Source organism: Varroa jacobsoni, unplaced genomic scaffold, assembly GCF_002532875.2.
Source record: "Varroa jacobsoni isolate VJ856 unplaced genomic scaffold, vjacob_1.0 scaffold_634, whole genome shotgun sequence".
NCBI classification, from domain to species: Eukaryota; Metazoa; Arthropoda; class Arachnida; order Mesostigmata; family Varroidae; genus Varroa; species Varroa jacobsoni.
In genome coordinates, this window is record NW_019213536.1 from 153,877 (window position 1) to 166,472 (window position 12,596).

The window sequence follows — 12,596 nt, forward strand, 5'->3', positions numbered from 1 at the left end:
ATAGGCGGAAAAGTGTTTGTGCGTCTACTGGGTGATATGAAATTCGGAATTTTGACCTAATCCATGATCGGTTGGAAGTGGCTTACGGCGGTAACAGGTGATGAAGCTCAGTATGTGGGCGATGATGTAAACAGCACTTCCCCAATTACTGAAGTCATCGAAAACGATGATGGCGGCATTCTAGACAATATAAGTAAAGGGCGATCAGCTACATATGACGACTTCCAAACCCGATTCAGGCAACAATGGCTATGCAGCGCGGCATATAGCGTGCGCGCACAGAATTTCGGCTCCGCTAGCGATATTCGGAAGGGTTGCGTCGCATACCCGACCTAACTTCAACCCACTGGCAACCCGATTGTCAGCTATAGACCGACGAGCGCGCTTGTTCTTAATGTTGTAAAAGTAATCGATTACTCACTTCGCACCATTCAGAGTTTGGATTGACGTTTTAGGTTGTCGGGGAACATTTCATTTGTAGGCAGATGGAACTTACCAAATCCTTTCATAACGCTATGCGTATTGTGTTAGTCCAATGCGTGATACGGACGTCAAGAGTGCACATCTTACAAACGTAGCGAATCAATAACAAACAACCGTTGGAAAGAAACATCGCATAGAGTACTTCACATTAGGACCGTCACTGTGGGTCTTGGCCGGAGACTGAAATGCACCCAGCTATGCTGTGAGTCTCCTTCTAAATGACCTTCGTAACCCCATGCTTTGAGCTAGCAGCCATACATTGCGACGTCGATCTGAGTTTCCAACGTCATGGCAACTAGTAAGGCGATTATGATATTTCTGAACTACGACGACGTTTCGACTTTGGTTTCATTGAACCGTCAGACCCAATTTACGCAGCGGTCGCATACTGTTAGAGTTCTCGGCGAGCGACGGCTCAATAAAGCTCAATTTGTACCTGGTTGAAAAAAAAGACCCGAAGGGGTCTGGGCAGCAATATGCAGAAAATAAGCTGGTCAGGCATCACCAGTAATAACAGCACAACCATTAGCGCCAACGTCATCGTAGTTGCCATAGCCGATGTTGGGTGCGAGCCTTGTTGTTCATCCAACTAATGGTTAAAGGCGCAATAAACATGGCTTCCGTTCACCTGCTACTCTCTTTATGTTATCCAGAGCAGGCGACTGGCATAACAAGATGACGTATGAGATTCGTTGCCACAAAAGCAACACATCTTGGTATCCATCTGTCGTTACTGACTCAACCAGAGGAACGCTCAGTTCAGTAATTGATGTCATTAAGCGCAAGATGTTTATACCTAACATCTAATGTCGCTGTACGATTTAACTACTTACACTTCTGAAAAACGTACCACCGTGAGGTTTCTCTACATCAACAGGTGGTGCCGCCTTTGTTCCATCGTAAAAAAAAAAGGCGGTAGAAGCCAACTTAACAGCGCTGTCTGTCCAACACCCTGTGCCTGACAGGCGCGACACATTGCCTCATTTGACTTCTCTGCGCAATCTAAACTTTATTATCGAAATGGGAATCGGAAATCGCTTAAATCAGCACACTTTAGCACTTTTTTAGCACGAGAACGTCAATTGACTGCTGCAAAATTAAGATTAAGTACCTCGGAGAGCTCTGAGCGATTTTTTGCGATGGCACTATGTAAACAAGCGGCAGCGATACCACTAGCAGTCGTTCTACGGAACTTCATACGTTTATACCGAAGAATTGCCCGTAGCGGATCGCTCCAGCCGGCTGTTCTGAGTCAAACAGTGACTGATGTATCGTCCATTGCTGTTGCTTGAGTTTGGCTTTTTGACGGCTGGGTGCAGACGACCGAAATGCCACGTATTCTAAGAGGCTGCTCCAGAGGAATTGTAGGATTTTCAGTTAATTTGTTTAACTCTCCAAGAAAGCGCAAGTTACGTGGGGCAAGCAGTGAACGCGCTTTTAGCGGAACTATTAGGAATCCTGGTTTTAGACACGGCACCAATTCTGCGAAAGATCTGGATGTTTGACGGATGGCAGGTGTACAGCACATCTCATGGAGATTGTAGCCGAAATGCTTTTTTCCCACGCCCAGTGAAAACGCAGACGGGTAGATCTGAAAAGGTTGTGAGGTTGAAAGACGAACAAGGAAATGGATTGCTGAGGAGGAAGAAATGAGGAAGGAGTGACGAGAACGAAGTAAAATCTGGAGCCAAATTCTGCTCTAAAGACTAGAAAGGAACTAATCAAAGGTCAGTGTACATGTCAACGTAATGACACCAGCGAGTATAGCGTGCAATGGACATTCTTGAGACATATCATAAATGGGTTTCTTAGTGGGTGTTCAGCTCCCTATAGCACTTAATGTAGATATCTTAGTGTAAAGCATAAAAAAAAAAAAAGCAAAATCATTTTATACCAGTAGTGTGTATTCAAGAAAAAAAGAGGACAAAAAAAAACTTTGATTTCCTAAAACTATTAGAGAGTCTGATTGAAAGGACATATTGGCATGTTTGTCTTATCGTACAGCTGAGCGCTTTGTCGTCTGCTTTATTTTCTATGTATATTATCATCATGAGTTAATCATGATTGTTTATGATGGGACGACGAGTTGTCAACGTCGTTCAAAATTCATTTATTCATTTTTCTATTCACACAGGTGCCAACATGTATTCTACTGAAAATTATTCTAAAATATTTATTCAGCTGGAAAGAGACGTTTAAAGGAGATACACTCTAATGTATTCCTTTAATATTATACACTTGCTCAGACAAATTCCTTGTTATCCTGCATTTTTACTATAAAAGCTTCCGTTAAAAAGAGTGCGAGCCCATAGCTTGATATATAGGCGTAAAAATCAGCCAAAAGCAGAGGCAATTATCAAGCATAAAATGCAAGTATAGTGAATATTGATTAGGGGTTTTCGGTTGTGTCGTAGGGGCCTACGTCGAATGCAGCTGACGGGGCAAATGTAGAATTCTCCAGGTATCTATCTCAAGTATGTTTGCAATATTATTATACGAATGCAAAGATTATTGGAATTTCTAATTTTTACATAAGCGCCTTCCTGTCTTGTATATGACCGGGAGGGATATAATGACATCAAGCGCGAACACCAGATAAATCAACTGCGTCAATTACAATAATATTACCCGAAGTAAATAAATTAAGTGCTTACTATAAGCAGGTGCAGTCCTACTATGTAGTTCGCCTTGAATCAGGCATCTACATCCGATTATGCTGTTTTGTTTTACCACCATTGTTACTGCACTATATAAAGCTATATTTTTGTGCTTCTTTCAGACAGGTTTATTTAGTAGCCGTTTGAGAACGGGTGATCCGTAATCTGGTGTGTGGTCATTGATATATATATATATATATGTAACATTTCGAAGGATAGCACTCAATTGCGAAGTAATCAGCCTCATGATCATCATTATTTTCAGTTACGGCCATATGGCGCCATATGACAGCGAACGCAAGCAATTCTATTCAGTCGCACCATACACGGGGGCAAACTGTCGCCGGATATCCGGCGTAATCTCATCTGTGTGGCAAACTTTGCCGTTTTTCATAATTGAAGTGGAAGGCTGGCTACACCTCGCGGCCTACATTCGCTATTGTTTCAGGATAGAACATTTATAAAGAAACGAATTACATGTAACAAATGAAAACGAAAACGCCTATGAATAACGTGTTGCCTGTGGTTGGCATTATTATGACATACCTATTGCACTCATTGGATCAAGGCTATCTTTGAATCAGTCTGTCATCGACACAGACACTTAAGGGTATGCCCATGCTTCTCCGTCGCAGGGAAAAGTTTGCCCAACCCTCTTATGAAACTGTCCGTGTCCTTCAACATATTAACGATCTGTTATCTTATGTATCATCGAAACGCTCTATAATGTATTCATAAGCTTGTCTTTAAAAAAGCCATCCGTCACGATTCGATGCTAAGTATTGTGTGAGAGACTAGTACAGGCAATTTTCAACTTTAAAAAAGTCGACATGGAATGAGCTTTGAGAACTCTCAGAACAAAAAACCTTCAGTCGAACAAATAAGATAGAGTAAATAATTTCGAAGATGCAGAGTGCAGGTTAGGGGGTTCATATAGGGGGCACGCCTGGCTACCGTGACGGCAAGAAGCCAAACTGTATTCATATTTTCTTCACTCTATCATTATCATATCATTAATTTAATAATGCGATCATTCATTGTTGCATAGCATACCGTATGCTGTTGTTTTTCATTCTATGTAACGCGTTTGTATATAGCTCTCATTATAATCCACCTTTCATAGTCTTAATAACAACAACATTTACTGTAAAAGACTGATATTAATTACATTTATAAACGTAATAATTACAGAATTTTATATAGAAATGAATGAGCTATTTTGACCGAGGCTTCGTATATGATCGTTACCTCAAAAATATTCCGGTCTAGCATTGTTGCTTCAAGGAGTACGCTTTGCACGCTGGGGAAGATTAGGAAGGTTGAATTAAAAGGTCGAAACGGCAGCAATGGTACCTAGCTTCCCGGTCTACACGTACTGAATATTGTTGTGTTCGTAGCTGGACCTGAGGGCTGGTTCTGCAGTACCGCTACAAAGATTGTGCTCTCTAGCTTTTCGGAAGTTTGAAACAAATAAGTGGATCAGGATAAAGGTATTGAGTTCACTCCTATTGAATTCAATGTTTCCTTATGCAATGTTCAAGATCAATTTTACCTGGAGCTGCAAAGTGGTTCGAAGCAGTAGCAAACGAGTTGTCTTATGACTCACACAAGGTATTCATGTTTATTATTAACTAGATCTTGTTCTATGTAGCTAGAGAGGAGGGTCACGACGTAACTCCTTCAATGCAAGTGTGCTACATGTAATGTAAGTAATCGATGTTTAGTATACTCACAGCAAGTGCCGCTCATGTGCGAATACTAATACTTGGACAGTACAAAACAATGTAAACATTCAAGTAAATTCTGCATCTTTAAAGCACCGTTTGAAGTGGGTTTACGTTAACGGTTATTTGATTATGGGCAGATATTGCGGAGACAATAGCGCTTGTTTTACAACAGACGCAACGGTAGGCACTTCTCTGGGATATACTATTCGTATATCGTTCCGCTTCCATTACGAAACATTTTCAGAATTCACAGTAGATAACCATGAGCCAAAACATTAGAGCTTCAAAATTTCTGCTTTTCAACATATGGGAAAATATAACATAGCGTAAATAATAGACATTTTTTGGATTACTTTCAACATGGTTTATTTTTATCCCAGGTCGAGTCATCTCTACTGAATTTTCAATGGAATAATAGTCACATCATATTTTGCTGCGGATTTTACTGACGTATGATAATCCATTACTATTTTTCTATGTTAAAACCAGTGAGTGGTATCCGTTTCTCCATTGGCCATAAGCTCAATGTTAGGTGATGACTTAGCTGAGCTGATATGGATAATAGTTTGGCTTTTTCTTCTTATTATTTCGATTTTTACACTGATGCATTCAACTTGTATGTATTTGTTAACGATTATATAGAAACGTTTGTAACGGACTTATTCTTCGGCTTGACCGAAGCCCGTCTCTTCCTCACGCGACCGTCACAAGATACGTATACGCTGAACATTCCAATAACATTCCATTTTAACCTCTAACTTGCCGTTTGACTCCAACCTTAGTCCAGTTATGTTTCACTAGTTCGATTGGCCCGATTTGATTCCCTCGCTATCCTATTGATTCGCTATTTTCCGCTACAGAGACGCCGATCTCGGAAGGCTACAGCCCTCACGAAAAAGTTACATTATCTCCGTGTGTGCTGGTTATCCTGCAGGTCATTCCTTTTTATAATTCATTTTCATTGAATAGAGCCCGAAAATCTGGACACGGCTCACATTGATGTTTTGCAGGTTCGCGTTCGCCACGCTGTCGCTTCAGCGTACTACGGCATCGTATATGGCATAGCGTTCTAATGGAAGTCCTCAGATGATAGCACAATCGTCAATAATTTTTTCTGTTATCAAGTATGATTGCTTAGACGTACCAGGAAAAACAGCGGTTGCAACGAGGCTTCTAGGAAAGAATGGGGTCGTTCAAAGACAGGCTTATATTCCTTATATATATATATATAAAAAATTCCGGTCTTCACCAATTTGCGCCTCTCACGGACAACAGAACGGAACAGCTAAGTATATTGCAAACTGTCGTTGTTGAGTAGATCAACAACGACATTTCCTGCTGAGAAGGGCAAGATATTAGTACCTGATGATATGGTACCTTCGACTATGCAAAAATGCAGAGTATAAGTTCGCTGTATCATTTAGTCCGTGTGCTTATATATAGAGAGCTTCTATAATTTCTTTTTCGGTTCGTTACTGGTGGCTGAAGCCTTTCCCTTCTGTCGAAATGACATTAATTGTATTTGTACACTGTTTTATATTGTACGCTGTATCTACCGTCTTCAGTATGTTGTTTATTTAGACATTGATTTGATGAGACCGGCTTTATTTTGACGATAAAAATACTAATTGAAATAAGACAACGAACTTTTGGTTCTGTTAAGGGGTTATTTACAGAAGCAGCTACTACTATTGTACAATAAAGATTTTGAGAACGAAATAAAGGTATTCAGCTTATAGACTAGGAACACTTAGCTTTAACTAAGTCAGCTCAAATATGTGGTGGATATTTCAAAAACAGTGCGCCATTATCAGTCTTGCTGCAAAATGGAGACGTTTGTTAGCTAGCTTGTGAAGTTGACCGGATCCGTTCCACTACTACCTATAGACAGTTTCTAGACCTGAACAGACAATTTCCTGATTGAAATTTATAAATGATCTCCATAGATAGAACGTATTGAGCCCAGTATCCTCATAAAAATGATTTTACCTTCGAAGCTGTTGGCGAAGCTGGCGGAAGCGAAGAATTGGTGGCCAGGAATTCTACCCAGAAGCATTTAGTTCTCAGAAAAAGATAATACCTCAGTTGGTAGTCTCAAAAAAGCGCTAATGAACAAGGAGAGCGTCAAAATGAAGGGTTTAAAAATCTGTCAAATAATTCAATGGCTTTCCTTGGTCAAACGCTTCTACTCCGCGAGGTCTCTAATGATGTAGATCGATGGCACAAAGTCCCTACATGAACAAAAGCAGCGATCACCTATTCAAGCAATTAACAAAATAGTCACAGTATCTTCGAATTCAAGGTTAATGGCCATTTGATGATAATTCATTTTTTCGTACCGCAGAAGTTCACCGATTCATCCATGTGGAGGCTTCAGCTGATTGATACAAGCTATTTGTTTCTTCGTCCCTTTAGATGTTCCCCTTTTATCATAGGACAGTTAGTTACAATCCGCGCTTGGTAATTTTTACCAGTGCCATTTATGTCGACGCTTTCACCTGCCACGATTTACGTCCGCTATACCTTTACGGTGTGTTTATCATTCTTATTTTTCGTAAACAGAATTGTGTTCTTATTTTTAGATGTGATTCAACCATCGCCGAACGCTGCTTTCATTTTGGACGCAAATAGAAGCGGCAGAGTGTTTACATCTCTTTGTTACGGTTGAAGCCACACCAATAAAATTTCCAACGTAAATCAGAAGAATAAAGTTCACTTTCATTTCACAATACTAACCGGGTGAAAAGGTCGTCTACGATTAAAAGCGATCCTGCGTTCGAAGCACATTGACGCAGAAATAGGCAAACGCACCACTGAAGTCAATCGAAAAGGAATGGTTTCCATGGCATGATGCAAACTCAATGAACTCGATTGACTGACTGATTGATTGATTGATTTTTCATGAAACTGAATTTTCACGTAAAATCAATCGTCTTCGTCAGATAGCAGAGAGTTCGGCTGTGACTAACGAACGGCTTAAAGACTTTCATATGGATCTGTGGACTAATGAAGTTCGAAAAAAGAACCTATAAGGCAAGCAAGGTTAAAAGGCAGGCTTGCTCTCATTGCCTTACACACTCATACACGCAATAGCCGTATACGTCTTTGCAAACTAATCGTATAGCTATTGTGGCTTGCAACTTTGTCGTACACAAAGGAAATGCTACACCGAACAAGAAAGGAGTAACATGAATAAAAAAGCCTCAACATCATGCGGTAGCTAACGTTACCAACTTAGCTATCAAACATATGGTTGTAACAAACAAATTACATCAGAAAGGTTTGTGACTGATCTATTGACAGGAAACACACATGTCCGCGCAATTTTCTATTCGTCTGGAGTCTAGCGCCGCAGCAAGCAACATCATTAACTAGAACAACCTGAACAGTAATGTAATAAATAAAAATGCAACAGTATCCATACAGAATCAAGTATATCATAAAATTGTGTTAAGACAAGATACCCGACTGTATCCGATGTAATTATATTGATAAGGATATATGAGATAAACTAAAATAGCCACCATTAACCATCTATTTATTACCAGCGTGCCGCATTGGTTCTTGCATAAACGCCACTCTCGAATACATATTCGATTCGGTAAAACACTAGTTTGATGGGAAATGTTACATTGTTACCCTATTCCACGAAAACTGCTGGACACAAAGCGTAGGCTACAACACTGCTAACGTTAGGAGATCCGAACCAAAAATGAAAATTCACAGTATATAGATCAACAGTTTAACTTCATAATGAATATAAGCTTACAAGTTATTAACACGATACGAGTAGGCCTTCTGAGCAGAATCAGAAAGATGTATAAAAATGAGAGCACATTTCATAGTTAAGGTTACACGAGGCCAATTTTATTCCACGTTCAGCTAAAACCGTAAGAAGAACTAGAATGGTCGCCTACAGTACACTTGTAGACAAGCATTTACCTCTCCGATAGCAATAATTTAAAAGAAAACGCTTATATTACATAGCTTCCCCTTTTTCCAACCGGTTTTAATGACATTCTAAGTTTCCCTCGCTAAGGCTAAGGAAAATCTTCGCTAGCCTAAGTGAAGCCCAGTACTCGTCAACCATAGATTCTGTAGAGCCATGCTTAGAACTAAGCTTAATCACACAGCCAAATGTCCACACAGTCAGTTTTTTAATAGTTGTTTTTCGTCTTACTTTCCCGAAAAATACACATAGCCTGATTAACATACTGCGGCTAACTGACTGTTTGAGCCAATCTGATATCTACTTTTCCAGGACCTTAGAGTTAGTTTTAGCGATGTGTACCTATCTGAATCAGACGCTATCAAGTTCTAGGCGTGTTCTATGGCAGACGTACCGAAATCGCTAAGATGCACGACGGTAAAATGTTACCAACCAGAAATAGATGAAAAAAGTGAATTTGCAAATTTTGGTACAGGTCGTGATTGGCACATTGTAATATGTTCTATCGTAGTTTGTATTTACTCCAGAATGTTGAAAAGGTGGTAGCTGGACGACAGACTTGAAGGCGTTCGGATTTTTAGAAAGCACACGATAGACGAGTCGCGAAGCTGTCACAGGGCACTAACGAAGAACGGTATGGTGTATGGATATGAAAAAATATTAGTAGAAACAAGGAGGGTTCTGAAGGTAACGAACGAAATCGAAACCGCTTTTGGTGGAACAGTTTGGGATAAAACGGACGAAGGTTCTAAACTTGGAAGTATATCTCCGGACAAGTGTCCGCTTTAGCCAAATATGCTAAAAGATATATCAAAGGAAGAACAAAGGCTGTATCTTCTTTGATCACTGGCTACCATGTAAGGGAGCATATAAGCATGCAGAGAAACAAAAACTTCGAGTGCTGGAGATCAAGGGGGCTTAATGCAACAGAATTAGATATGTTCGTTGCTCAATTTTGTAGCCGTGGCGCATGAGGCAAAAACTATTTAGATTATGAAATTTGTACGATTAACAGAAAATTAAAGAAAGAAACTAACTCTTGCAATGTAACAAGCATTTAATGAGAAAGAAACTATTTCGTTACATGGACTAGGGCTGAGATCTTAAGTGAGTTGTATTTGGACCCACTGTCCTGAGTCCTGTCAAAAAGCACATCATCATATAGGTACTTATTAGCTATCTACTAGAATCAAGACAAGCAATTGTTCACCGCACTCTTCAACTTCTTGAATGTGGCTACTTTTTATGACGACCTTTCATGTTTTATGGTTTCTTTGTAAACAATATTTCGACGATAGGTTAATTATAGTAGAACTAATATAAGCTGATTAATGTTGCATATTCTGAATTGGAACCACTCTTTCCAATCGCAATCAGACGCCGGCCGCGGAAAAGAAAAAAACTAGAGTATATATATATATATATATATATATCAAACTATAATTCTTTTACAGTATAGCAATAGCAAGCCGAATAAAAAATGTTTCTACCAAGTTCTGTGTAACTTGATTATGATAGAAAACTAAAAGCTACAAGCCCGTATTGTAAACGATTAGAATTTATAGCATGAAATTTGTTGTAGATATGACGGACTAGTAATAAAAACATACAGTGTTAAATCAAAATTTTGCAGGCAGACGTTTTTCAATATCTCAGACCCAGCTGGGTTTGATATAAATGTTGGGCTCTTGTATAGAAAATCAGCAAGGGAATTTTTATTTCAATCGGCTAGAGGACATGGTGTTATGTATCCAGAATTGCGAACGAAAGGAAACGTATTAAACCCGTAAGTTCAACTTCAAATGCAATATAATTTCTAAATACTTAGAAATAATGTATATGTACATGCATATAAGCTATACCTAGATGGGGAAAAACTATATAATATTACTGCTCATTTTTTATCCTCTTTTTATACTTATACATTAACCTGTTAAATTATAAGTTGGGTTTAACAGGTTAGTAAGCAATAATTATTTTTCCTTGTTAGATTCTTTTATTTACCTGAAATGATTTTTGAACAGCTCTTATAATAAAATTATAATTTGTCATTTTGTAGCAGCTCTTAATTGATACAAAATGAATTAAAATCCACGCTTAATGATAAAGAACAATATCCTTTTTTAGGATTGGTCACTTCGGTATTCTAGGAATAAGTCTAGACGAAGTGCCCGTATATTGTGTTACGCAAACACGAACATAATTACGCGCAAATTAAAAACAGCCTTTGGGGCCCGCAGGTACCGTCGACACTTGCGTTTACAAAGGCTTATTTTGCTTACAGACTACAAACTACTTAATCATTTTGGCAACAAGGAGAAAATTTCTGTCGAAGTTACAAACATAGCCAATTCATTTGCTAGCAGATCAGTTTGAAATAAAACGAGAAAATAGCGAATAAACCTGATGTTCTCTTGATAGAAATTAAAAGATTTGCAAAAAAAAAACTGCAATAGAACTCGGTTATTGCTTACGTTGGTTTATTCTTAGAGAAAGGTAAGAACTAGATTTTCAGTATAAAAATGTATTATTATATTAGACTGGGAAATAAGCAACTTCTTTGTTTTCATCTACCAAGGACACGTTCTACTCAAATTCAAACAACGAAGCCTAGAGAATAAAGTAGGCACGGGGCAGTTCTAGCAGGGCGATTTTCATTTGCCTTTGTCATATGCGGCCTGGCATATTTTAGAGAAGAATGACTTTGTCTCGACCTATCTCGGATCTTTCTTGTTAAATAGTCTTGTGCGCTTGATACACCTAATCGACAGATTCTCGTTGATCCTCTTGTCCTTCTCAAGCATTCCCCGCTATATAAATGGTGCGCCTCACAAAATAACAATGTCGTTCTACAGCTACTAGGAAATTATAACATTATTATGTCTTTTCTCAAAGTTGTCATCTTTACTTTTGAATTTCGTATACATGCATATTACCTTCATGACACCTACACTTTAAAAAAATATCTAAAAATTAATTTTTGTGATTTTCGTTACCTCCCATAGGCATTAATTTCCTAGATTTGGTTGGATTATTTGGAGGTGTTCATTTGTCATTCAGTGCCCATTTAGGTTTGGTTCAACCGTTAGTTGTATACTCGACCTAGCACTCTGTAGAGAAATGGCAAATATTTTTTCCGTAATCGATCTTTTAATGACGAAGAAATAACAGTAATTTTAACTTTGACGCAACACTTAAAAAGATGGCAATTTTAACTTTGTACAGTCCAGTACTAAGGTATTTCAGAATCTTTCCGATGGACTACTTGAGGTTCCCTTTCCGCGGAAGCCTCGCACCCATATAAACTGTCTCTAACAAATATTCATAGACATTGCATGGGGTACCTATCTTACATATATTTAGTTAATTTGTTCGTCATAAGGCGTTATATAACATTTCTATTCTTAAATTCCACCCAAAAAACGACTTCGCAAAGGATAATGCTGTCGAATTTGGTGTGTTTGAATGCACCTAGCTACTCAGGCCAAACGAGGATCTTCGTTGTCGTAACTTGTTTTAGCTCTCTTTTGATACACAAACAAATTGTCGTCTTGGTCCGAGTGTGAAGGAGTTAGGATTCATGCACCTTTGGTGTGTCTGGGTCCGATGATCCATTATGATCGGTTGTGTCTGGGTTTTTAATATGGACTACCGTATCTCGGCTGTCGTTAGTCTATATTTTTCCAACGATCCAAAACAAGTGCCTATAGAAATCAACAGTAGCTAATCATTTAAAATGCCTGCAAAACCTAAACGTATTCGCTTGAATAGCCGAGTAGC

The 12,596-nt window shown here is 38.8% G+C and overlaps 1 protein-coding gene and 1 long non-coding RNA gene across 3 annotated transcripts in view; one reads left to right on the forward strand and one right to left on the reverse strand.

The window, feature by feature from the left end:
- The window catches only part of LOC111262197 (uncharacterized), a 20,093-nt gene extending 15,342 nt beyond the window's left edge, over positions 1-4,751 (reverse strand). Inside the window, exon 1 of the long non-coding RNA XR_002681448.1 lies at positions 4,693-4,751. This is a non-coding gene — a long non-coding RNA (uncharacterized LOC111262197). The remainder of the gene's footprint in view (positions 1-4,692) is intronic.
- LOC111262192 (uncharacterized) overlaps positions 1-12,596 on the forward strand; it is a 60,234-nt gene that overhangs the window by 46,038 nt on the left and 1,600 nt on the right. Inside the window, exon 16 of one of the 2 annotated variants that reach the window (XM_086968987.1) lies at positions 10,450-12,496. The exons of the other annotated variant lie outside the window; for it this stretch is intronic. Coding sequence (XP_086825113.1) covers positions 10,450-10,488 — 39 coding nt within the window. The 3' untranslated portion in view covers positions 10,489-12,496. Of the gene's footprint in view, positions 1-10,449; positions 12,497-12,596 lie in introns of those variants that run through there. 2 annotated transcript variants of the gene reach the window in all.